Source organism: Mercenaria mercenaria, chromosome 17, assembly GCF_021730395.1.
Source record: "Mercenaria mercenaria strain notata chromosome 17, MADL_Memer_1, whole genome shotgun sequence".
NCBI classification, from domain to species: domain Eukaryota; kingdom Metazoa; phylum Mollusca; class Bivalvia; order Venerida; family Veneridae; genus Mercenaria; species Mercenaria mercenaria.
This window is the reverse complement of record NC_069377.1, coordinates 42245346-42269798: the sequence shown is the minus strand read 5'-3', so window position 1 is coordinate 42269798 and position 24453 is coordinate 42245346. Positions and strand designations below refer to the sequence as shown.

The 24453-nt window shown below is 36.1% G+C and overlaps 1 protein-coding gene across 2 annotated transcripts in view; it reads left to right on the top strand.

Annotated features, from left to right (window-relative positions):
- Positions 1 to 23768, top strand: part of LOC123535767 (uncharacterized) — a 168251-nt gene extending 144483 nt beyond the window's left edge. For both annotated transcript variants that reach the window (XM_053528019.1, XM_053528020.1), the window contains 4 exons: positions 3784 to 3907; positions 11632 to 11728; positions 12335 to 12442; positions 13435 to 23768. In XM_053528019.1, coding sequence (XP_053383994.1) covers positions 3784 to 3907; positions 11632 to 11728; positions 12335 to 12442; positions 13435 to 13505 — 400 coding nt within the window. In that variant the 3' untranslated portion in view covers positions 13506 to 23768. The remainder of the gene's footprint in view (positions 1 to 3783; positions 3908 to 11631; positions 11729 to 12334; positions 12443 to 13434) is intronic.
- The last annotated feature ends 685 nt before the right edge of the window (positions 23769 to 24453 follow it).

Genomic DNA, 24453 nt, shown 5'->3' with positions numbered 1-24453 from the left:
GGTGGGGGTGGGGGGAGGGGGCACACCCTGTGTCCTATAGACACATTCTAGTTTAACATCTTGAATAATCTTTACCATGACCTACTCACCTAATCTTTACCATGACCTACTCACCTTTTTTTTTATGCCCCGCCGATGAAATCGGGATGGGGGTATTGAAATGGCATTGTCCGTCCGTCCATCAGTCCGTCCGTGCGAGCTCACATTTGCATACTTAGATGGCTATAGGAACAATAGGTAACTGTACTCTTTCTTTGATGTCATTCATTCCGTAAGGCTTTTATGTGGCTATTTTTCTCTTACGTGGCTAAAAGAACAATAGAGAGAACAAAAGAGTAGCCACATAAGTATCCATATGTAGGAACATCCGTCCGTCCGCAGCCATTTCTCAGTAACTAGCTGGTAGAATTTCATGAAACTTAAAATAAACATGAACCAACATACTGCGATGATGCCTGTCAAGTTTTTTCTTTGATTGGTCAATTTCCCTTAGAGTAATTGCCCTTGATTTAACGAAAAATGACCATCCGCAACTATCGGGTAGAATTTCATAAAACTTAAAATAAATATGCACCAACATATTGGATTGGTCAATTTCTCTTAGAGTTATTGCTCTTGATTTAATGAAAAATCCACGTCTGAAGCCTTTTCTCAGTCATAAGCTGGTAGAATTTCATGAAACTTGTAATAAATATGAACCAACATACATCAATGATGCCTGTCATTTTTTTTTTCAATTGGTCAATTTTCCTTAGAGTTATTGCCCTTTAATTGTTTAAAAATCTACAGATTTGTACATAACAAACCAACCAGTTGGTAGAATTTCATTAAACTTCTTTCATTCTTTTCCATGAAAATTTATTATAAACATGTGAAGTTCTGTACCCACACCTGGTCACCACCTCTTGCCTTGGTCACACCGCCTCCCCCCCCACCCACCCACAAAAAAAAGAAAAAATCATACCTTTTTATTATTTCTTTTCAAACCTTCCATGAATATTTATCAGCATGCAAAGTTGTACCGTTCCCCCACCTCACTCTCCACTCAGTCTTGCCCACCACCCCGATCATGCATCCCCATCCCCCACCCATTTTTTTTTTCATCATTTTTAATTTTCCGTCAATATTTATAATCAACACGTGAAATTCTGTACCCTCACCTGGTAACCGCGCCCCCCCCCCCCCCCCCCCCCCCCCCCCCCCCCAAAAAAAAAAAAGAAAAAACATTCATATTTTGTTAAAATGATTTTGACTAATGAAATTATTTGCTTCTTAATAACATCCTTAACTTCTTGCTGGATATATTTTTTGGCCATTCCTCACCACAAGCCCTTTCGGCGGGGGATACCATTTCATCGAATTTGCTTGTTGTTTTTGAAGCTTTAGCAAAGAAATGTTCTAGCAAGCAAGTAAACTCAGGTGAGCGACACATGGCCCTCTTGATGGCCCTCTTGTTTAATAAATGAACCCATTCTTGAATTATATCACTTTTAACTCATTGGGGATAACAGATACCCAAAAATAATTGATTTGTCTGTAACTCTTATTCTTCTTGCAATTTAGGGAAAATTTGTGATACACTTTGGTAGTTTATGGGCCTCCAATACTGTACACAAACTTTTGGCTGATTTGAAGTACTGATGAGAGAGTTGAATCTGTTTGAAGATAACAAAAGACTTTTACATATTTTGTTATCTTAAAAGAATCATGATGCATAAAATGTTATTAAAATAGTACCATGGTATAGTTCAATCTTTCACCTTCATTTAGGTATGCTAAACATAATGATGTTTATTCTTTAGAAATGTGGAGAAAAATCATGTTAAAGCAGGTCACCCCTCGACTCATAAGCCTTAAATTTTATCTCTTAAAATACTTTCAACTGATAAAGTCATTTTATGAATCTGTTGGGCCCAGGCATATCAAATGAAAATGCTTGTTTCTTATTATTCAATAAAGAAATTGTCTATAATAGTTTTGATATCTCCATGCTTCAAAGTGCTATTATTAAAAGAAAGCAAGACTGTTTCTTTTATTTTCAATGCCATGAAAATCATTTTAGCAAGATATTTAGCTTGTTTTAAAAAATGTTCAGGCAATGCTGACAAGATGTCAGATCTTCCCAAAATACTCAACTTCACAAACTTTATTATATATGATAGAGGGTACTCTTTCATCTCCATGGCCATGTAAAAAATGAAATGTTTATCCATTGCAGATGTTGTTTTTTTTTTTTTTTTATAACAAAAACCATGGATTTTCTAGCATTATATAGTTATTCCCATATAAATGATGTCATAAGTGACCTCAAAATTACAAACATTCACTGTGATATAACATTCGAAGAGGCGTTTATAGATGTATTATTAACATTGTTTATCTATCAGAATATTGAATTTGATATTTTTCATTATTTTTAGGCCATATTAAGCCCTAAGTGTACTTTTTAGTTTCCAAAATGGCTGCAATTTACAATGGGAAATACCCTATAAAAATAACTTTTAAAAGGGGAAATACCCTTTAAAAGTTACCTTTATACCCAAAAATACAAAGTATATAGTGGCTGAATTAGTCCATTTTTGGTAAAATTGCGATTTTATTTGTCTCTTTTACCTGTATGATGGTAAATTTGTGGCCTTGTAGAACTAACATAAACAGGCTAAATTTAAGTTCAAAAAGTCCTTAAGTTGTGTAAAGTCATTGACACTCAAATCTTTAAACATTGTTTCCCAAAACTATCAGAAAGCTAGTTAAGGCATTGTGGAAATAAGGCGACAATATCTTTAAAACTGTTTTTTATCCCCTGCCAAAGGCAGAGAGATATAGTTTTGGTGTTGTCTGTCTGTCTGTCCGGAGCCATATCTAGGTACATGTTCACAACTATAGGGAAATGGGGCACGTCAAGTTTCAGTCAGACTGCCCAAGTAACACCAGAGTTATGGCCCTTAGTAGTTTCTAGTGTTAACTGTATAGGGTACTTTCTGCTTCATAACTTGTGACATATTTGACCTAGAACTATGAAACTTAAATTGAATTTTGATCACCGTAATGTGGTAGTGCACACACAAATTCATCAGAATCTCTTTAGTAACTTCAGAGTCATAGCGCTTAAATTGTTTAAAAATCCACATATTTGTATATAACAAACTAACCAATTGGTAGAATTTCATTAAACTTCTTTCATTTTTTTCCATGAACATTTATTTATCAACATTCAGAGTTGTACCCTGCCCCAACCACGCTCCTCCACCCAGTCAACCCCACCACTCCTATCATGCATCATCCCCCTCCCCACACACACAAGCAAACACACACACAAACACATTTTTTTTCTCCATTTTGTTATATTCCATCAATATTTATTATCAAGATGTGAAGTTTTGTACCCTCACCCTGTAACTCCCCCTCCCCCACTCCAAAAAAAAATTGCCTTTTAAGAAATGTTCAAATCTTCCATGAATATTTATCAACATGTGAAGTTGAACTCAACCCCCCCTCCCCCCTCCCCAGATTTCTTAATTGATTGTGCCCTCTTGATTATATATCGTTCGGTTCTTTAAAGTTCAAATGAAATTATTTGCTTCTTAGAAACATCCTTAACTCTTTGCCTGATATATTTCTTTGCTATTCCTCAACACAAACCCATTTGGCGGGGGATACCAATTCATCGAATTTGCTTGTTTAAAACTAACATCTATTATTAACCCCATCAAGAAGATGTGCAGTTTCAAATAATTTTTATGTAGATTTTAAATATATAGATTTATCTTATTTTATTTTCAGTATAAATCCGTTCCTAGATGTAGGACAAGTTGAAGGAGCGTTTGTGATGGGTATAGGTTACTGGCTGCTGGAGGAAACTATTTATGATAAACCAACTGGGAAAAACCTGACCAATGGCACTTGGGTATGTTCTGAATATTACAAAGTCTTTAAAATTCACAGGGGACTTATTTTATTGGGTTTCATGAAAACTAAGTAAATTTTCCATTTATTTTATCTTTTAATTTGAAACCCAAAATTCCATTGATCACAAAGTTAAATAATTATTTTATTAAAATCATTTATAACTTTCTTTTCATGAGATCGAGAATGTTTTATAATTGTTAATTGCCATTGTTCATCCATGTTAGACAGTGTCAGTGATACTTAGTTGTGTCTGCAGTATTACATGGGGGAGACATATTGTTTTTGCCCTGTCCATCCTTCCGATTGTCTGTCTGTCACACTTCATTTCCGATCAATAACTGGAGAACCATTTGACCTAGAACCTTCAAACTTCATAGGGTGGCAGGGCTTATGAAGTAGACGACCCCTAATGTTTTTGGGGTCTCCCCATCAAAGGTCAAGGTCACAGGGGCCTGAACATGGAAAACCATTTCCGATCAATAACTTGAGAACCTCTTGATCCAGAATCTTCATAGGATGATTGGTCATGCAGAGTTGATGACCCCTATTGATTTTGGGGTCCCTCTATTAAAGGTCAAGGTCACAGGGGCCTGAAAATGGAAAACCATTTCCAGTCAGTAACTTGAGAACCACTTGACCCAGAATGTTGAAACTTCATAGGATGATTGTTCATGCAAAGAAGATGACCCCTATTGATTTTGGGGTCCCTCTATTAAAGGTCATGGTCACAGGGGCCTGAAAATGGAAAACCATTTCCAGTCAGTAACTTGAGAACCACTTGAACCAGAATGTTGAAACTTCAAAGGATTATTGGACATGCAAAGTAGATGACCCCTTATTATTTTGGGGTCACTCTATTAAAGGTTAAGGTCACAGGGGCCTGAACATGGAAAACTGTGTCCAATAAATAACTTGAGAACCAATAGGCCCAGAATGTTGAAACTTAGTGGGATGATTGGACATGTCAAGTAGATGATCTCTGTTACAGCCAATCAGCAGTGTCTCTTTGATTTTCGCTCCTGTCCCCTATTGACTGCTTGCCTATATGACTATGCATTAGGGGAGACATGCGCTTTTCTACAAAAGCATCTTCTAGTTGTCATTCTGTTAGAGTATCAATGCATTTTGTTGCTAATGTTGCTACAGAAAACTTATTTCAACTATTAGTAATTATGCACAAAAGTGTTGTTTTTTTCCAGTTGGAAATTAAATACTGTTCTGCAAATGTTGAACTTCTACTAATGACTGACCAGAAGTGTTTTCTATCAGTTATTTAGCTCACCTGAGCCAAAGGCTTATGGTGAGCTTTTGTGACCGCTAAATCTTTGTCGTGCGTCGTGTGTCGTGTGTAGTGCGTCAACATTTTCTAAAAAAATCTTCTTCTTGAAAACCACTGGGCAAAATAACACTAAACTTCACAGGAATGATCTGTGGGTGGCTCCCTTTCAAATTATTCAAAGAATTGAATTTCATGCAGAACTCTGGTTGCCATGGCAACCGAAAGGAAAACCTTTAAAAATCTTCTTATCCAAAACCAAAGGGCCTAGGGCTTTGATATCTGGTATATAGCATCACCTAGTGGTCCTCTACCAAGATTATTCAAATTATCCCCCTAGGGTCAAATAGGCCCTGCCCTAGGGGTCATATGGTTTATATAGACTGATATAGGGAAAACTTTGAAAATCTTCTTGTACAAAACGGCACAGCCTAGGGCTTTGATATTTGGTATGTAGCATCATCTCGCGGTCCTCTACCAAGATTTTTCAAATTATCCCCCTAGGGTCAAATATGGCCCCACCCAGGGGGTCCCAAGTTTTACATAAAAAAAGTTTAAAAATCTTCTTGTCTGAAACCACAAGACATAAGCCTTTGATATTTGGTTTGTAGCATAATGTCTTATGGTCTTCAACTAAAATTGTTCAAATTGTACCCCTGGGGTGAAAAGAGGCCCTGCCCTGGGGGTCCCAAGTTTTACATAGATTTATATAGGGGGAAAAAATCTTCTTGTCTGAAACCAGAAAACCTAGGCTTTTGATATTTGGTAAGATGCATTGCCTAGTAGTCCTCTACCAAATTGTTCAGATTATGCCCTGGGGTTAAAAGAGGCCCTGCCCTGGGGTCACTTAGTTATTATATGAGTTATATAGGAAAAAATATTTCCAAGACTGTTTGATTATAATTACCTTATGACCCCAAGTAATATGATGTCACTTGACTGTGACCTTAACCTGTTGACCTACTTTCTTGTTTTTTAAGATACAGCCTTGACATACACAGTTTTGCACATCGATCGTAAAACTTAATTTCATTTACCATGAATGTGACCTACTGACTTTCTTAATATTTTAGCATCAGTTTGACATTTGAAACATGTAGCTCATATTACTCAGGTGAGCAATTGAGGGTCATCATGACCCTCTTGTTTTTAATCAGCAGTGAAATGTTGATTGGGGGTATACATTTATTTTAAAAATTCTAAATTTTTTTACACAGTTCAAACCTTTTGATTGAGATGTTCACAGTTTTTCAGGATTTCATTATGTGTGTCATATAGTTTTGCCAGTTATGGCCCAATTTTGCTAATTTGTAACTTAGAAATATTGAGCTAATCAGTCTCCCTGATTAATACAAGTTTTAATCATTACAGGACAACAAGCCTAACCATCCAGTTTCCCTGATTAGTACATGTTTGACTAATTACAGGGCATCAAACCTAGCTAATCAGTCTCCCTGACTAATACAGCATTTAACTATTACAGGGCAACAAACTTAGCTAACCAATTTCTCTGATCAATACAGGTTTTACTTATTATAGGGCATCAAACCTAGCTAATCTGTGCCCCTGACTAATACAACATCTAACTATTACAGGGCAACAAACCTAGGTAACCAGCTTCTCTGATCAATACATGTTTTACTTATTATAGGGCATCAAACCTAGCTAATCAGTACCCCTGACTAATACAACATTTAACTATTACAGGGCAACAAACTTAGCTAACCAGTTTCTCTGATCAATACATGTTTTACTTATTATAGGGCATCAAGCCCAGCTAAGCAGTCTCCCTGACTAATACAACATTTAACTATTACAGGGCAACAAACTTAGCGAACCAGTTTCTCTGATCAATTCATGTTTTATTTATTATAGGGCATCAAGCCTAGCTAAGCAGTATCCCTGACTAATACAACATTTAACTATTACAGGGCAACAAACTTAGTGAACCAGTTTCTCTGATCAATACAGGTTTTACTTATTATAGGGCATCAAGCCTAGCTAAGCAGTATCCCTCACTAATACAACATTTAACTATTACAGGGCAACAAACTTAGTGAACCAGTTTCTCTGATCAATACAGGTTTTATTTATTATAGGGCATCAAGCCTAGCTAAGCAGTATCCCTCACTAATACAACATTAAACTATTACAGGGCAACAAACTTAGTTAACCAGTTTCTCTGATCAATACAGGTTTTATTTATTATAGGGCATCAAGCCTAGCTAAGCAGTATCCCGGACTAATACAACATTTAACTATTACAGGGCAACAAACTTAGCTAACCAGTTTCTCTGATCAATACAGGTTTTACTTATTATAGGGCATCAAGCCTAGCTAAGCAGTATCCCTCACTAATACAACATTTAACTATTACAGGGCAACAAACTTAGTTAACCAGTTTCTCTGATCAATTCATGTTTTATTTATTATAGGGCATCAAGCCTTGCTAATCAGTCTCCCTGTCTAATAAAGCTTTAACTGTTACAGGACAACAAACCTATCTAACCAGTTTCCCTGGTTAATATATGTTTTACTTATAACAGGACAACAAACCTAGCTTAGACCAGTTTCCCTGATTAATATACAGTCGAACTTCGATGGCTCGAACTCGAGGGTCCCGTGGAAATTAGTTCGAGTTTTCCGTTGTTTGAGCCATCCAAATGGTGGCCATTTTGAATTTGGGAATTCGAGGGCATGACAAACCTTACATCGTAATATATTTTCATATTGTACCTAAATGTGTGCATGATACGATGATGAATAAAAATCGAACGCTGAAATATGCTTTATTATTTACTTTCAAACATGACATAGATACAGGTACGAAAAAAAAACACATATAAAACACTGATATGATTATAAGAATTTAGTGAAGACAACATCAAATGAAAAGCAAACCTTTATGAATCATAGTCCAGTACAAATATTATCAAATAATTATATTGCCTTCAAGTAGCCGACTTTAGATATGCCCCCGTTTTCGGGTCCTTTTCTAAGTTGTTCAGCCATGCTAAAGCAGTATGAAAGTTGACATCAGGTCTCCCGTTCTTATGCAGAAAAAATAAAGACAGTCATTGCTCAGTTATTTTAAATAATTCTATTCGTAAAATCAAAGCCCATTGAAGCATTGCAGTGAATGAAAGTCACTTTATTTAATTTGTTTGTCGTATACCGATGCTAATTCCATAAGCGTGTGAAAATTACGCATGCGTCTGTTAAAGGGGAAGATTGGTGAATGTCAGGCAGAGGTGTGAACAACTTTGTAAACACAAGCCATTCCGGCGACAAATTGTCTGTTCGACTGAATAGGTGTAATTATCACTGTAATTAAGCCGAAGGGACCACCAAATGAGTTTGAGAGTTCGAATTTTCGAAGTTCGAGTGATCCGAGGTAGAACTATATAGAATAAAGAAGGAATAAATTCGGGACCGGGAGAAGAGTTCGAGTGATCCCGGGTGTTCGAAAGATCCGAGTTCGAACCATTGAAGTTCAACTGTATGTTTTACTTATAACAGGACAACAAACTTAGCTAACCAGTTTCCCTGATTAATACATGTTTTACTTATAACAGGATAACAATCCTAGCGAACCAGTTTCCTGATTAATACATATTTTACTTATTACAGGGCATCAAGCCCTCTGTCTAATATAACCTTTGACTATTACAGGGCAACAAACCTAGCTAACAGTTTCCCTGATTAATATATGTTTTACTTATCATAGGGCATCAAGCCTAGCTAAGCAGTCTCCCTGTATAATACAACCTTTAACTATTACAGGACAACAAACCCAGCTAACCAGTTTCCCCATTTTTAGCTTTACCTCAGCGCAAAGTGCTTGGGGTGAGCTATTGTGATCGCTCACCATCCAACATCCATCTGTCCACACTTTCCTTTAAACAACATCTCCTCTGAAACCATTTGGTGGAAATTGATGAAACTTGGCTTGAATGTTCCTTGGGTGGTCCCCTTCAAAAGTTGTTCAAAGAATTGAATTCCACACAGAACTCTGGGTGCCATGGCAACTGAAAGGAAAAACTTAAAAAATCTTCTTGTCCAAAACCGCAAGGTGTAGAGCCTTTATATTTTGCATGTGACATCATCTAATGGTCCTCTATGAAGATTGTTCAAATTATGTCCCTGAGGTGAAAAAAGGCCCCGCCCCGGGGGTCCCAAATTTTACATAGACTTGTGTAGGAAAAAAACTTCAAAAAATCTTCTTGTCTGAAACCATAAGACCTAGGTCTTTGATATTTGGTATGTATCATTGCCTTGTGGTCCTCTAAGATTTTTTAAATTATTACCCTGGGGTGGAAAGAGGCCCTGCCCCGGGGGTCCCAAGTTTTACATAGACTTATATAGGAAAAAACTTTAAAAATCTTCTTGTCTGAAACCACAAGACCTAGGCTTTTGATATTTGGTATGTTGCATTGCCTAGTGGTTCTCTACCAAGATTAGTCAAATTATATCCCTGAGGTGAAAAGAGACCGCACCCAGGGGGTCCCCGAGTTTTACATAGACTTATTTAGGAAAAAAAACTTTAAAAATCTTACCTGAAACTGCAAGGCCTAGGCTTTTGATATTTGGTATGTTGCATTGCCTAGTGGTCCTCTACCAGAATGGTTCAAATTATGTCCCTAGGGTGAAAAGAGGCCCTGCCCTGGGGGTCCCAAGTTTTACATAGCCTTTTTATAGGAAAGAACTTTAAAAATCTTCTTGTCTGAAAGTTCAAGGCCTAGGCCTTTGATATTTGGTGTGTAGCAGTGATTAGTGGTTCTCTAACAATATTGTTCAAATTAGGCCCCTGGGTGAAAAGAGGCCCTGCCCTGGGAGACATTTGTATATGAGTTAAATAGGAAAAAATATTTAAAAAATTATCTGAAAATATTTCCTAGACTGTTTAATTATAATTACCTAATGACCCCAAGTAATTAGGAGTCACTTGACTATGACCTTGACCTACTGACCAACTTTCTTTTTTTAGCTCACCTGTCACGAAGTGACAAGGTGAGCTATAATGATTGCTTGATGTCCGTCGTTCGTCGTTCGTCATGCGTCGTGCGTCATATGTCATCCGTCGTGCGTAGTACGTCGTCGGTCAATAATTTCTAAAAAAATCTTCTTTTGAAAACCACTGGGCAGAATTACACCAAACTTCACAGGAATGATCCTTAGGTGGCCCCCTTTAAAAATTATTCAAAGAATTGAATTTCATGCAGAACTCTGGTTGCCATGGCAACCGAAAGGAAAAACTTTAAAAATCTTCTTGTCCAAAACCACAGGGCCTAGGGCTTTGATATCTGGTGTGTAGCATCATCTAGTAGTCCTCTACCAAAATTGTTCAAATTATCCCCCTAGGGTCAAATATGGCCCCGCCCCGGGGGTCACATGGTTTATATAGTCTTATATAGGGAAAACTTGGAAAATCTTCTTGTACAAAACCACATGGCCTAGGGCTTTGATATTTGGTATGTAGCATCATCTAGTGGTCCTCTACCAAGACTGTTTAAATTATCCCCCTAGGGTCAAATATGGCCCCGCCCCGGGGATTCCAAGTTTTACATAGACTTATATAGGAAAAAAAGTTTAAAAATCTTCTTGTCTGAAACCATACGACCTAGGCTTTTCATATTTGGTATGTCCTCTACCAAAATTGTTCAAATTATGCCCCTGGGGTTAAAAGAGGCCCCGCCCTGGGGTCACTTACTTATTATCTGAGTTACATAGGAAAAGTACTTAAAAAATCATCTGATCCTATTTCCAAGACTGTTTAATTATAATTACCTGATGACCCCAAGTGATATGATGTCACTTGACTGTGACCTTGACCTACTGACCTACTTTCTTGTTTTTTAAGAAACAGCCTTGAAATTTTAATGACATACAAAGTTTTGCACACAAATCGTAAAACTGAATTTCATTGTCCATTAATGTGACCTACCGACTTCCTTAATATTTTATCATCAGTTTGACATTTGAAACATGTAGCTCATATTACTTAGGTGAGCGATCCAGGGTCATCATGACCCTCTTATACTTTTTATAGGAACATAAACCAAACTGATCAGGTTCCCAGTTTAATGTATGTTTCGTTATATGTTTCAGTGTCGTTATATTTTTTGGTCCTTTGGAATCATGGATTACATTCATTTTTATCATAATAGAATTCCGCTTTTAAAAGCCAGTGTTAGGAGGGGATGTGAGGGGTGTTGCACATTACCTCTGATGAACAGACTTAATCATATGGCATCTGCTGTTATGTTGCTTGGTTGCATTCTATGCTTCCAAAAGGCCTTTTTACAGATTTAATTACTTACTACAGGATAGCATGGAATCCCAGCTTATCAAGCTCCCTGATTTTGATATTCTTGTATTTATTTATTGTAGGACTACAAGCCTAGCTAAGTATTGCCCTTGATAAATACATGTTTTACATAATACAGGACTACAAGCCTCCATCATCGAAGGATATACCAATAGACTTCAGGATACAGTTGCTGAAAGATGCACCAAACCCTATTGGCATTCTAAGGTCCAAAGGTAATGTTGTTCCCAGTTGATGATTTCACTTTAAATTTCAGTTTAAAAAACAGTATACTGGAATCAAAGAGACTGCCTACATATTAAAAAGAGTTATTTGTTTGCTTGAGAGTCAAGAGTATTCAGCCGTATCAGAGTTCCTGATACCTCCAGTTCTTCACTTCCTGACATGTATCAGAAGTGGATAAAAAATAAAAAGACATGCATTGTTTTCATTCAGTCAAGAATTCTTCCTATGGGTTTACACATTGTCTGTCTGTCTGTAACTTTGTCATCCACAGAGGGATATGATATAACTTGGCACAAAATTTTCTCTATTATTTGACGATGACTGTGGTATGCACAACAATCAGAACGTGAGCTCAAAGATTAACAGGCCGTATTTTCCACTAATGGAAATGGACGCTTGTCCACTATGATGATTTTACTTGCATTGCACAGGTTCCATAACTCTTGCAATTTTACAAAATTATGCCCCTTTCTTGACTTACCAATTCTGAAGACAACTGCAGCCGAAATGCAAATAGGATAGAAAACAAAAACATAGCCGAGTTGGAGATTAGTTATGTCCATGGTTCACTTCTCTTTGAATTTGTATATTTTCAGCTTGTGGGGAGCCCCCATTATGTATGAGTTGTTCAGTGTTGTTTGCCTTGAAACATGCAGTGGAGGCAGCCAGACAGGAGGTTGGCAAGGATACGTACTTTCCTCTAGGTACGGTTTGTGTGGTCTTCATAGCAAAGTTGTTATAGTTGGTGACTTCGAGACCAATTCCCTTCACTGTATAGGTTTGGTGATTCAACAGGAGTTGATTTTTTATTAGAGAAAAACACTCATATAGCTTGTGGTCAGTGGTTCTACCAAGGGGCTTGCCTGTGCCTTCAGTAATTCTTAGAGAGATACATAAGTCTTCCTCTATTATTAAACAAGATAGTAACTTTTGATCAGAGTTAGAAGCCAACAACAACAAATAAGAAACAATTATTTCAGTTAACCCACTTGGTGTTTCTGTACTTCTTAATATCAGTGAGTCTTCAGCAAGTACTAAGTGTTCCCCACATCAGATAAACATAGAGCTTGAATGACATTATACATGATCACATAGAAAGTAGTACCTACAGTGATCATACTTCATAGGATTCAGTTGCCTGTGATAAGTTAGTTGATGACCCATGTTATTTTGGGATCATTAGGTCAGCGTCACAGTAACCTCCAAACAAAAATCAGTATCTGATCAATGAATAATGAGTACTTAGAACTTCATCAAACATCACAGCATGATTGCCTTAGGTCAGTAATTATTTCTTATTGTTTTAGGGTCTGTAGATTAAAGGATCTTTAGAAAGAAAGTTTATGGTCATTAACTGGAGAATGTTTAAGCTAGGTTACTAATTGATGACTATATTGTTTTAATGGTTGGTAGATCAAGTTCAGTGTCAGATTGGCCTTAAGATTGAGAACATTTTAGGATCAATGCAAGTAACAGTATCACTGTGCCTTTGAGACTAGAAATTGTTTTAAATCAATAACTAGAAAAGGCTTGGGCCTAAGACTGTCACATGATGAATGTCTGTGGTCAGTGGATAAGAGAATATAAGTCACAGCGCACTGTATCTCAAAAAGTAATCAGTTACTCAATGAGTTGACAGGGTATATGTTTGCTTGATTATTAGAAAGCAGTCATCACTTGTAATTCTGTGTTTCAGATGGTCCAGCAACAGTTGAGATCATACAACAAGCTTGTATGACCAATATTGAATCTTTCAAGATGACCTAGATGTTGTGTTCAACATCATATAGCTTGTCTGACAGATACAGGATTTTTCCAGATGTCTCCCATGAGATCATTCTGCAAGCTTGTTGACATATACTGAATTTTTTCAAGTTGACCTAGATGCCCCCATTGAGATTATACATCAAACTTGTATGACAGATATTGTATTTTCAAGATAAACTAGATGTCTCTATTGAAAGCACACAGCAAGCTTGTATGACAGATATTGTATTTTCAAGATAAACTGGATGTCTCTATTGAGATTACACACCAACCTTGTTCGACAGATATTGTATTTTCAAGACGAATAAGATGTTTTCAGTGAGATCATACTTCAAGCTTGTATGACAGATATGGAATTTTTATGCCCCCAGATACAAAGTTTATGGCGGCTATATTGGAGTCACACATGTCTGTCCTTTCATCCATCCATCCATCCATCGCTGTATCTTCTTAACAGCTGGGAAGATTTTCATATAACTAGCGTCGTTTGTTAACTATATCAAGATGATTTGCAGAGTGCACAACTAAGGTCACTAGGTCCGTGGTGAGATCACACTTGGAGGTCAATGGTCAGACAGCTTAAAGTAGCATCAGTTAATTACCTCATCAGGATGATGTGCAGAGCATACAGTCCAAGACTTCAGGTCCAAAGACAAGGTCACATGTGGAGGTCAAATGTCAAAAAGCTTAGCTTTGTGTCTGCTCTGTATTGTCTAAATAGCTTGAAAGAATTTATAAAGCTAGCACTGATTGTTTATACTTCATCAAGATGACATGCAGAGCATATGACCCAGGTCACTAATGTCAGTTTCACAGTTAGAAGTCAAAGATCAAATAGCTTCAGTTTGTGTTCACTCCAAATCTTCATTACTATTTGAAGAGTTTTCATACAACTAGGATCAGTTGTAAATCTCATCAAGATGACTTTCATCTAGTGTACAGCCGATGTCAGTAGATATTAAAGGTCAAGGTCAAGGTCACACTTTAAGGTCAGAGGTCATGATCAAAACATTTTACTTTCCCTGTATCAAAGCAGCATCTGGGGGTATTAATCACATTCAGTAATAGCTCCAGTTCAAGGTGAACTGAATGTCTACAGTGAGATCATACAGCAAGCTTGTATGACAGATACTGAATTTTTCTTTATGCCCTAGATGTCCACATTGAGATCATGCAACAGGCTTGTATGATAGATACTAAATTTTTCAAGATGAGCTAGATGTCCCCAGTGAGGTCATACAGCAAGCTTGTATGAAAGGTACTGAATCTCCGTGTTCCAAAGTTATAAAACTAAGTTTGACAACCAGTCTCAGAATGCAGTCTTGATATTGGTCTGTTTCTAGATCTTGATCAGAATCAGCCAATCAGAGTTAGGTATTGAGACTGGTTTTCAAACTCAGTTTTGTAATCTTTGGGCTTTATACTCCACAATACTCCAAAAATACTATTTCAGGTGGAAAATGTTCTAGTTTCACTTTTGTAACAGGTTTGTCTGAAACAGTTTAGGTGGATCAAAACATTTTATAATATTTGATATAATTAACTAATATAAACAGCCAAGTTCGTGCAGATATAAACTGAGATATTTATAATGGACACAAAATATATTTTTTTAATTATTTGGTTTTGATTTGTTGTATAGATTACTATATGAAAATTTTGTTAAGTCACCTGTATATGTTATTATTTTAGGTATGAAACAAGATTTCCTCATACTACAGTAATCATATGGGAGCTTGAATTTATTTACATGCTTTTATTTTATGCTAATTTTTCATTTTATATAACTAGATATGATATATTTTAAAAATTCATTTAGTTTTCAGCTTGTTGCCATCTATGTTGAAATTTTTGTTTTATTTTATCATTCCATTTAGAGCTTCTATCAGTTGGCTGTATAGAATTTTTAGCCATTTGACCTCTAGGTTGAATTTTTCATAGAACTAAGAGCTTAAATAGAATTTTGAACATAGTTTTGTATAATCATATATTTTTTACCCATCCCCACCCCCAACACAGTGGCCTTGAGACTGAAAATGTCTTTGGCTCAATAACTCAAAAACCTTTGAGTCTACTGCCTTCAAACTTCATAAGATAATTGCCAGTGGTCAGTAGATGACCTCTGTTGTATTGGGGGTCATTAGTTCAAATGTCAAGGTCTTAGTGATCTCAGGATCTAAAATGGGACAGGCCATTGTGGGGTGGGGGGATGTGTATTACAAACAGCTTGTGTATTTACTCATTTTAAAGCTTACCTCAGTAAATGATTTGGAATGTTCAGCGTTTTGCTATCTTGTTTTAACTGTTTATTTTATATAACTGGGTATTTAATCACTTGTTTAAGTGCTTTTCTCAGTAGCAGATTTAGATTTTTTAGCATTTTGCCATCTTGTTTGTACTTCTCATTTTTGATAACTATGTATTTAGTCAGTATTTTTTGAGCATATGTCAGTAGGAGATTTAGAATTTTCAGCATTTTGCAATCCTGTTTGAACTTTCTATTATATATAATTTGGCATTTTATTATTTGTTTTAGAGCTTACCTTAGTAGAAGATTTAGAACTTTCAGCATTTTGCCATCTTGTTTGTACTTTTCATTTATTTTGAATGTTTCAGATATAAGAGCTTCAGTTGTCACCCACTTTTTGGTCGCCATGTTTGTATCATGTAAGTTTTACATGTAAGCAGATTTTTCTAAAATTACCAGACTAAATGCTTTCAAACTTCACGCGTGGCTTCGGCATCACGAGTGACTTGACCTCACAGGTCAAGTTACATAAATTTAATGTTGTAAAAATTATGCCCCATTTTAACTTAGAGATTTTGGTTAAAGTTTTGCATATAAGCAGGTTTCTCAATAACTACCTGGTCAGATGCTTTCAAACTTTATACATGTTTTTTGCATTATGAGACGACCTCACAGGGAAAGTTACATAACTAGCTTTTATTTTGTTACAATTATGCCCTTTTTTATATGTCTGTATGTCCATCTGTCATATTTCGTGTTTGCAGCATAACTTAATAACCATTCAGAGTATTGACTTTAAACTTGGCAGATTGGTAGATGACCATAAGACGATGTGTAAAGCACATAAGCCAGGTCTGTAGGTCAAAGGTCAAGGTCACAAATTGAGCTCAAAGGTCAAATTTGACCCTCATATTTCATGTCCAAAGCATAACTTAATAGCCATTCAAGGTATTGACTTTTAATATAGTATATTGGTAGGTGACCATGACATAGTGCAGAGCACATGAACCAGGTAGATAGGTCAAGGGTCAAGGTCACAAATGGAGCTCAAAAGTCAAATTTGTCCTTCATTATTTGTGTCTGCAGCATAACTTATTATCCGTTCAAGATATTGTCTTCAGTCTTGGCATATAGGTAGGTGGCCATGTGATGATGTGCAGAGTGCATGAACCAGTTTTGTTAGATCAAAGGTCAAGGTCACAGCAAGATCTGTCTGTCATATTTTGCGTGAAGAGCATAATTCAGGTATTGACTTCAAACTTGGCCTATAGGTAGGTGGCAATGAGACAATGTGCATAGTGCATGAGCTTAGTCTATAGGTCAAAGGTCAAGGTCACAAATTGAGTTCAAATCTGTCCTTTGTAATGTGTCCAGAGCACAACTTCAGCACTACTCAAGGTATTGAGTTTAAACTTTGAATACAGTTGGGTTATGACGAGGTTATTTGAGAAGTATAGCAGTCCACATCACCCTCCCCCACACACACACACAGCCCTACCGCCACCACAAAAATTCTAAGGGCTGGGACGATTTCAAAATTTTGAAACCGGTTAATCATTTGTATGAAATTGAATCGAACCGGTTAATCGGACACCATATTGAAAATGCTATTTTCTTTCCTGATGACCATATCAAGGTACTTCCAGCAGCTGATTTCATTAAGAAGTTAGGGACTTATTCATTTGCAAGCAGTGTGATAATTAATAGGTCATATTTTGGTGTATTTTATTTTAAATCTGTCATGACAGACAAATCAGAGACTATTGATTTCCGATATGTTCAATGTGTTTTAGCGGAAATATACTGCGGGTCTATGTGCTGGTCAAAGAAATGTATAAAGATAAAGTACGAGTCATGATGTTTATTGTTTGAGAGCGATTAGCAGTTTTGCGAAATTGAAACCAGTTTCACCTAGTAATCGAATCGGATCCGATTAACTGAGTAATCTTCCCAGTCCTAGTTATTTACCCCTTATTTTAGAGCATACCTCAGTAGGAGATTTACATTTTCAGCTTGTCAGCTGAATTCAAGAGACAAATTAGTGTTAGGTTAGCTCACCATAAACTACCTTTACCCATAATGCATGGTGCTGTACGATTATGCTTATGGTATTCACTTTTTACACTGTTTTTAAATTTTTGGCATTCACTTTTTACATCGCTTGTTTGTGTTATTTTGCACATTTTTCTTGAACTTTTTTGTTGGTTGTTACATTAGTTACACCACTTTTCTTACATTCTGACCTTGTTACAGTACAGTAGTAGATACTGTTTAGATATTTATGGGTGAACTGCTGTGTTCATGATGTACATATATTTACACACAAATACATTGTTATGAACTTAATATTTTGAAGACTGCTTCAATAGCTCATTGGTATTGGCTGCTGTGGTTGTGGTAGGTCATGTGTTTACTCCCATATGGCAGCATACAAGACATGTCAAAAATAGCACTGCTAGTGCCCTTCTTTGGTGCTCAGTACATGTATTTAAAAGATAATTTACCGGGAGATAAAATAAATTCATGTCAGTACAATGTATGTGTAAGCGGCTACCTTTCTGGATACGCAAGAGCTTTGTAACTCATACTGTCTGTTAATCATATGAGAAGTTATTTAAAGGTTACTGTTTTAAGTGTTTGTTTGATTTTTAGCTCACCTGAGCAATGCTCAGATGAGTTTTTCTGATCGCTCGATGTCTGTCGTCTGTCAACATTTAGCTTGTGTATGTGATAGAGGCTGTATTTTTCAACTGATCTTCATGAAATTTGGTCAGAATGATTACCTTGATGAAATCTAGGCCGAGTTTGAAAATGGGTCATCTGGGATCAGAAACTTGGTCACTAGGTCAAATCAAAGAAAAACCTTGTGTATGCGATAGAGGCTGTATTTTTCAATTGATCTTCATGAATTTTGGTCAGAATGATTACCTTGATAAAATCTAGGCCGATTTTGAAAATGGGTCATCTGGGGTCAAAAACTAGGTCACTAAGTCAAATCAAAGAAAAACCTTGTGTATGTGATAGAGGCTGTATTTTTCAATTAATCTTCATGAATTTTGGTCAGAATAATAACCTTGATGAAATCTAAGACGAGTTCAAAAATGGATCGTCTGGGGCAAAAAGTAGGTCACTAGGTCAAATCAAAGAAAAACCTTGTGTATGCGATAGAGGCTGTATTTTTTAATTAATCTTCATGAATTTTGGTCAGAATGATTACCTTGATGAAATCTAAGCCGAGTTCGAAAATTGGTCATCTGGGGTCAAAAACTAGGTCACTAGGTCAAATCAAAGAAAAACCTTGTGTATGCAATAAAGGCTGTATTTTTTAATTGATCTTCATGAAATTTGGTCAGAATGATTGCATTGATAAAATATAGGTCGATTTCGAATATGGGTCATCTTGGGTCAAAAATTAGGTCACTAGGTCAAATCAAAGAAAAGCTTTGTGTATGCGATAGAGGCTATATTTTTCAATTGATCTTCTGAAATTAAGTCAGAATGATTGCCTTGATGAAATCTAGGCCAGATTTGAATATGGGTCATCTTGGGTCAAAAAGTAGGTCACTAGGTCAAATCAAAGAAAAAACATGTGTATGTGATAGAGGCTGTTTTTTTCAATTGATCTTCATGAAATTTGATCAGAATGATTGCCTTGATAAAATCTACGTTAAATCTGATAATGGGTCCTCTTGGGTCAAAAAGTAGGTCACTAGGTCAAATCAAAGAAAACCCTTCTGTATGCAATAGAGGCTGTATTTTTCAATTGATCTTCATGAAATTTTGTCCGAATGATAGCCTTGATGAAATCTAGGTCGAGTTCGAATATGGGTCATCTGGGTCAAAAAGTAGGTCACTAGGTTAAATCAAAGAAAAACCTTGTGTATGCAATAGAGGCAAAATTTTTTCAACGGATCTTCATGAAATTTTGTCAGAATGATAGCCTTGATGAAATCTAGGTCAGGTTCGAATATTGGTCACCTGGGTTTAAAAACTAGGTCACTAGGTCAGGTCAAGGAAAAATCTGGTGTATGCAATAGGGGCTGCATTTTACACTGGATTTTCATAAAATCTGGTCAGAATGGTTGCCTTGATGAAATTTAGGTCAAGGTCAAATATGGGTAGTCTGGGGTCAAAAACTAGGTCAAATCAAAGGAGAAACTTGTGTATGCGATAGAGGCTGTATTTTTCAATTCAATCTGACTAAAGTACATCTCCTATTACGCTACGCATAGGATCTGAAAACGACCTATTCATTGCCTCGTTCTGACGGCTCTTTCGCTAGCCAATCAGAGCCTAGCTTACAACATCTTGCAAATCTACATGTAGCATTGACTTTTGATATTTACAATTCTTATGTCGTAAAGTATCAGATAGCCGGTTAGCTCAGTCGGTAGGCCACTTGCTTTGTAAGCGAGGGGTCCCGGGTTCGAGTCCTGGAATAACCGCATATTTTTCTTATCCTTTGACAATCGAACAAGTCGTCTGATTGGATAACATAAAAATAGCAATAATGGAAATCCAAAATATACAGAAGACGTATGTGAATAGGTCGTTCTCAGATCTTCGTTTAGAAGATCAAGTACTTTAGTCAGATTGTTTTTCAATTGATCTTCATGAAATTTGGTCAGAATGATAGCCTTAATGAGATCTAGGTCAAGTTCGAATATGGGTCAACTGGGATCAAAAACTAGGTCACTAGGTCAAATCAAAGAAAATACTTATTTATACTCAAGATGTTTGCTCCAATTTTAATGATAATTGGTCAGAATTTTTTTCCCCATGAAATCACTAGGTCAAACATGTTTACACTGTTATGGTGTGTTATGGTGTGTTTCTCAGGTGAGCGACCTAGGGCCATCTTGGCCCTCTTGTTAATATATTTTGTTGGGGGAAAAACAACTAACTTGGTACTGGGAATTAATATTGCATTTGCAGGCAGAGATAACAAGAAAAGTTGATTCAGCAAGTATGAGGGCTAAATGGTTTTTGTCCTATATAACCGCATTTATGGTGTTTTAGTAGTTTTAACTGCTGTGATTAATGACTGTTACGCCATGACATGAGTTATGCTATTGACTGATCTGTATGTCAACACAGGTTTGCTGAGTAAAAGTCAAAACTTGAGGAATAAAACTTAGAAATTTATTTTTAATGTGATTAAAGACTTTGAATGGCTTGCCACTCAAAAGGCAAAACTTTTAGCCCTTGGTCCAATGCTGAGACCTTGGGCAAATACTTTTGACTATAGACAGGAAAGCCATTCAGTTGATCTTTTCATTTTGACTTTGTAAACTGAATGTAATAATGTTTATTGAAAAAGTCTTATTTGAAACAAGAAAGCAAAGTTAGTAATAATATTATTATTTCAATATTTGTTTTACCTTTAGATAATGATCTAGTAGAAGAAATTGAAATGGATATGTTGTTTTCATTTACTCCTTGTTGTTATTGTTGTTGTTGTTATATTTTTCATCTATTTGGAGAGCAATGTTTAGACTATTTTCTTTTATGTTGTTAAGTTTTGTTTTTACTTTTAAAAAAACCTTTAAACACTTTGCAATATTTTTCTTTGAAGATATAGCATATTTTGACTCTTCATTAGAATCATTTGGGCTCATCTATCTTCTTTTCTCATACAGCAATGAGCTCTTATTTTTATGATATAATGATCTGGCGATGTATATGTTCTAGGTCAGATAGTGAAGGTCACGTGAGCAACTCAGGGCTGTTAAGGCTGTCTTGTTTTATTAAGTATTAGTTATACGAGGGGTGTCCCAGAAGTTTGCAGAATTGTCATATATAACTTTCATAATACTGGTTGATTAAACAAGAAATCGGCAGGACAATATTTAATATTTCGAAACAATACTGTATAAGAATCAAAAGATTACAATAAACATGAATTCGTAAACGGATATAGAGAAATCACCTATCACGCAACACCAGGAGCACATATGATGTCGATGATGTTAACAAAACGTTACATTATACGTTCCCTGTTCACTTCTTCAGTATAATCCCCGCCGGTGTTTACACATTTCCAGTGTCTGCTGATCCATTTCTGGGATGTTTCCATGAGAGTAGAAACAGTTATCTGTGTGGTTTGCATAAGGTCAGAGCTCGACTCAAAGCGTTGGCAGCGTAACTGGGCTTTGATTTCCAGAAAAGGTTGGAAGTCCATGGGGGCCAGATCAGGACTGTAGGGCGGATGCTCTTCAACAGATAATCTACCATTACAGAATCAAACATGCCACTTTTTCCAGAATGGCGGAAGCGTTGTCGATCTTTTCATCAGCTTCAGGGTTTCTGCTGGCGACATCTGAAGACATACGCACACTTTCACATGTGTACGTCATAATTTACAGCTAAATTTGAATGGAAACAGCTATGACGTTGAAATTATCAGGAAATTACGTCAATTCATGCTGTAAACGTCACGTCCTTTCGCGGAAAATTTATCCGCTCTACAGTGATATTAACTGACAATGTTTTAAAGAAAAAAAATTTTGTTTATAATTGCCAAACCATACTTAGTTTTTAAAAAATCCCACCACATTTCACGCAGATTGGTGTTTGCATTTGTGAACAAGGATGTTATTCCGTGAACTTCAGGGACACCCCTCGTACTTGGACATTTTTGCAATAATTTTCTTTGAAGAGGTACTATATTTCATTACATTGGAATCATAGAAGCTCATCTGCCTTCTGGTCACATATAGCAATGAGCTCTCATATTTCTGATTCGATGATTTGTTAGTTGTGTCACTAGGTTAACTTGGGACAGCTAAAGTCTGCATAGAAGCACAGGTAATTTGCCATGGTATGCAATTTAATTGCAAAAAAGTTATCATGTTTTTCTTTTAAATTTTAGATCTGTTGTGGATCATTTCCATACAGAAAAATCAAATAAATAGAAACAGCTGCATTTTAATCATAGAAAATAACAAGAGATGTACCTATTTAATTATTTTTAATGAGATTTTATTGGTACATGTATATTTTACTCACAAGCATGTTTTTGATATTATCTCATGTTTTTGTAATATAAAATTTTATAGATCTAGTTATATTTGTGTGCCATAGATTACTATACTCATGTTCTTTCCTTTTCTTATACTTTCATTGTATACAAAGAGCACTTATTATGTCAAACCTGTTACCATGAACATGCCTTTATGTAACATGGAGGATATTTGTCAGGTACTGCAAAGGGAGAGAACCAACATTTTCACAAACTTGAAACAGGAGTGAAAATATGCAATTGTCTCTATTTGCAGTGGCTGGTAAATATCATTTGTGTGAAAATTGAAAAATTTTCTGCTTATTCCATGATTACCACAGTTACGTGCAGTGATTCAGAAGCTATTCTGTCCCTGAAATCAAAATAATGCCATGTTGTTTTTGAAAAGCGAGTTCAAAATACAAAATTATTGATGCAACAATTTTACTAATGACTTTTCGAATAGTTTAGTGAAATCTCCACATATGCATTTGCAGTAATCACAAGTCATTTTTATAATGGAATAGTTTGCCAGCAGAAGTGTTAGTACATTGTATTTATTACATGTATGACTATTTTATGTGATAAAACAGCTAATGTTCAGACTTCTCAGATGCTTATCAAAGAAGGAAATCCTACAAGTACACATGCATGTACTCTTATGTCTCATTGTTTAAGACTGATAACTAACTGACTGCTGTCTGTTATTACCGAGTGCATCACAACTGGCCGTGTCATTTGCTGTTCTCTCTTTTTGTTTTGCTGTTTACCTTATTAATTAATAAAAACATTTTCTGTTTTATTTGAGTGTATTAGGAGTATAAGACATGTTGCATGTTATGTTGTTTTCACAAAGAGTCTCATAACTTGGTGCATTTTATGTTGTTTTCTATAATTGTTGTATATGTAATTACCTCCCTTTATACATATCCATGTTAGATGCTTTATACATTTAATCTAGTTATAGCGTATCGTTTTATATAGATTGCAATAAAACTGTTGAAAAATATGAAAAGTCTTTGTTTATTTTTATACACATGTTTTGAAAACACAAGATGTATAGTGGTGTTATCCATTCATCAATATTTACCATTACCAAATTCAAGGGGGAATTTTGTGGACCATATTTTTTTGAAAGGATGATTTTTAACGGGTGTTTGGTTAACAAAAATGTTATATTTCAAATGCCATAAACAATTATATCATTTGATTGCTGTACAATATAGGTAAAAATGTGTTTAACTTGGTTGCTATTGCAGTCAGTTTTTAATTCCTTAAATAGCAACTAGATGCCCACGGACAACATGTCGAGCCCGCACTTTGACACCTAACTGTGACCTTGGCCTCTGAGATAGTCCGTCTCATTGAGTTAAACATTCATGCAAAATATAAACAAGATTCCTCAATGCATGTCAAAGTTATAGGCGAGAAAAGATCTGACGTGACCTTGACCTTTGAGATAGGAACCTGAGGTTTGCGCATGACACACCGTCTCAATGAGGTTAACATTCATGCCAAATATAAACAAGATTCCTCAATGCATGTGCAAAGTTATGATCCGGACAAGATCTGACATGACCTTTGACCTCCAACTGTGACCTTGACCTTTGAGATAGGAACCTGGAGTTGTATGTCAAAGTTATGGTCCAGACAAACAAATCCAGACGGACGGACGCACACACTGACGCACGCCTCCGCAA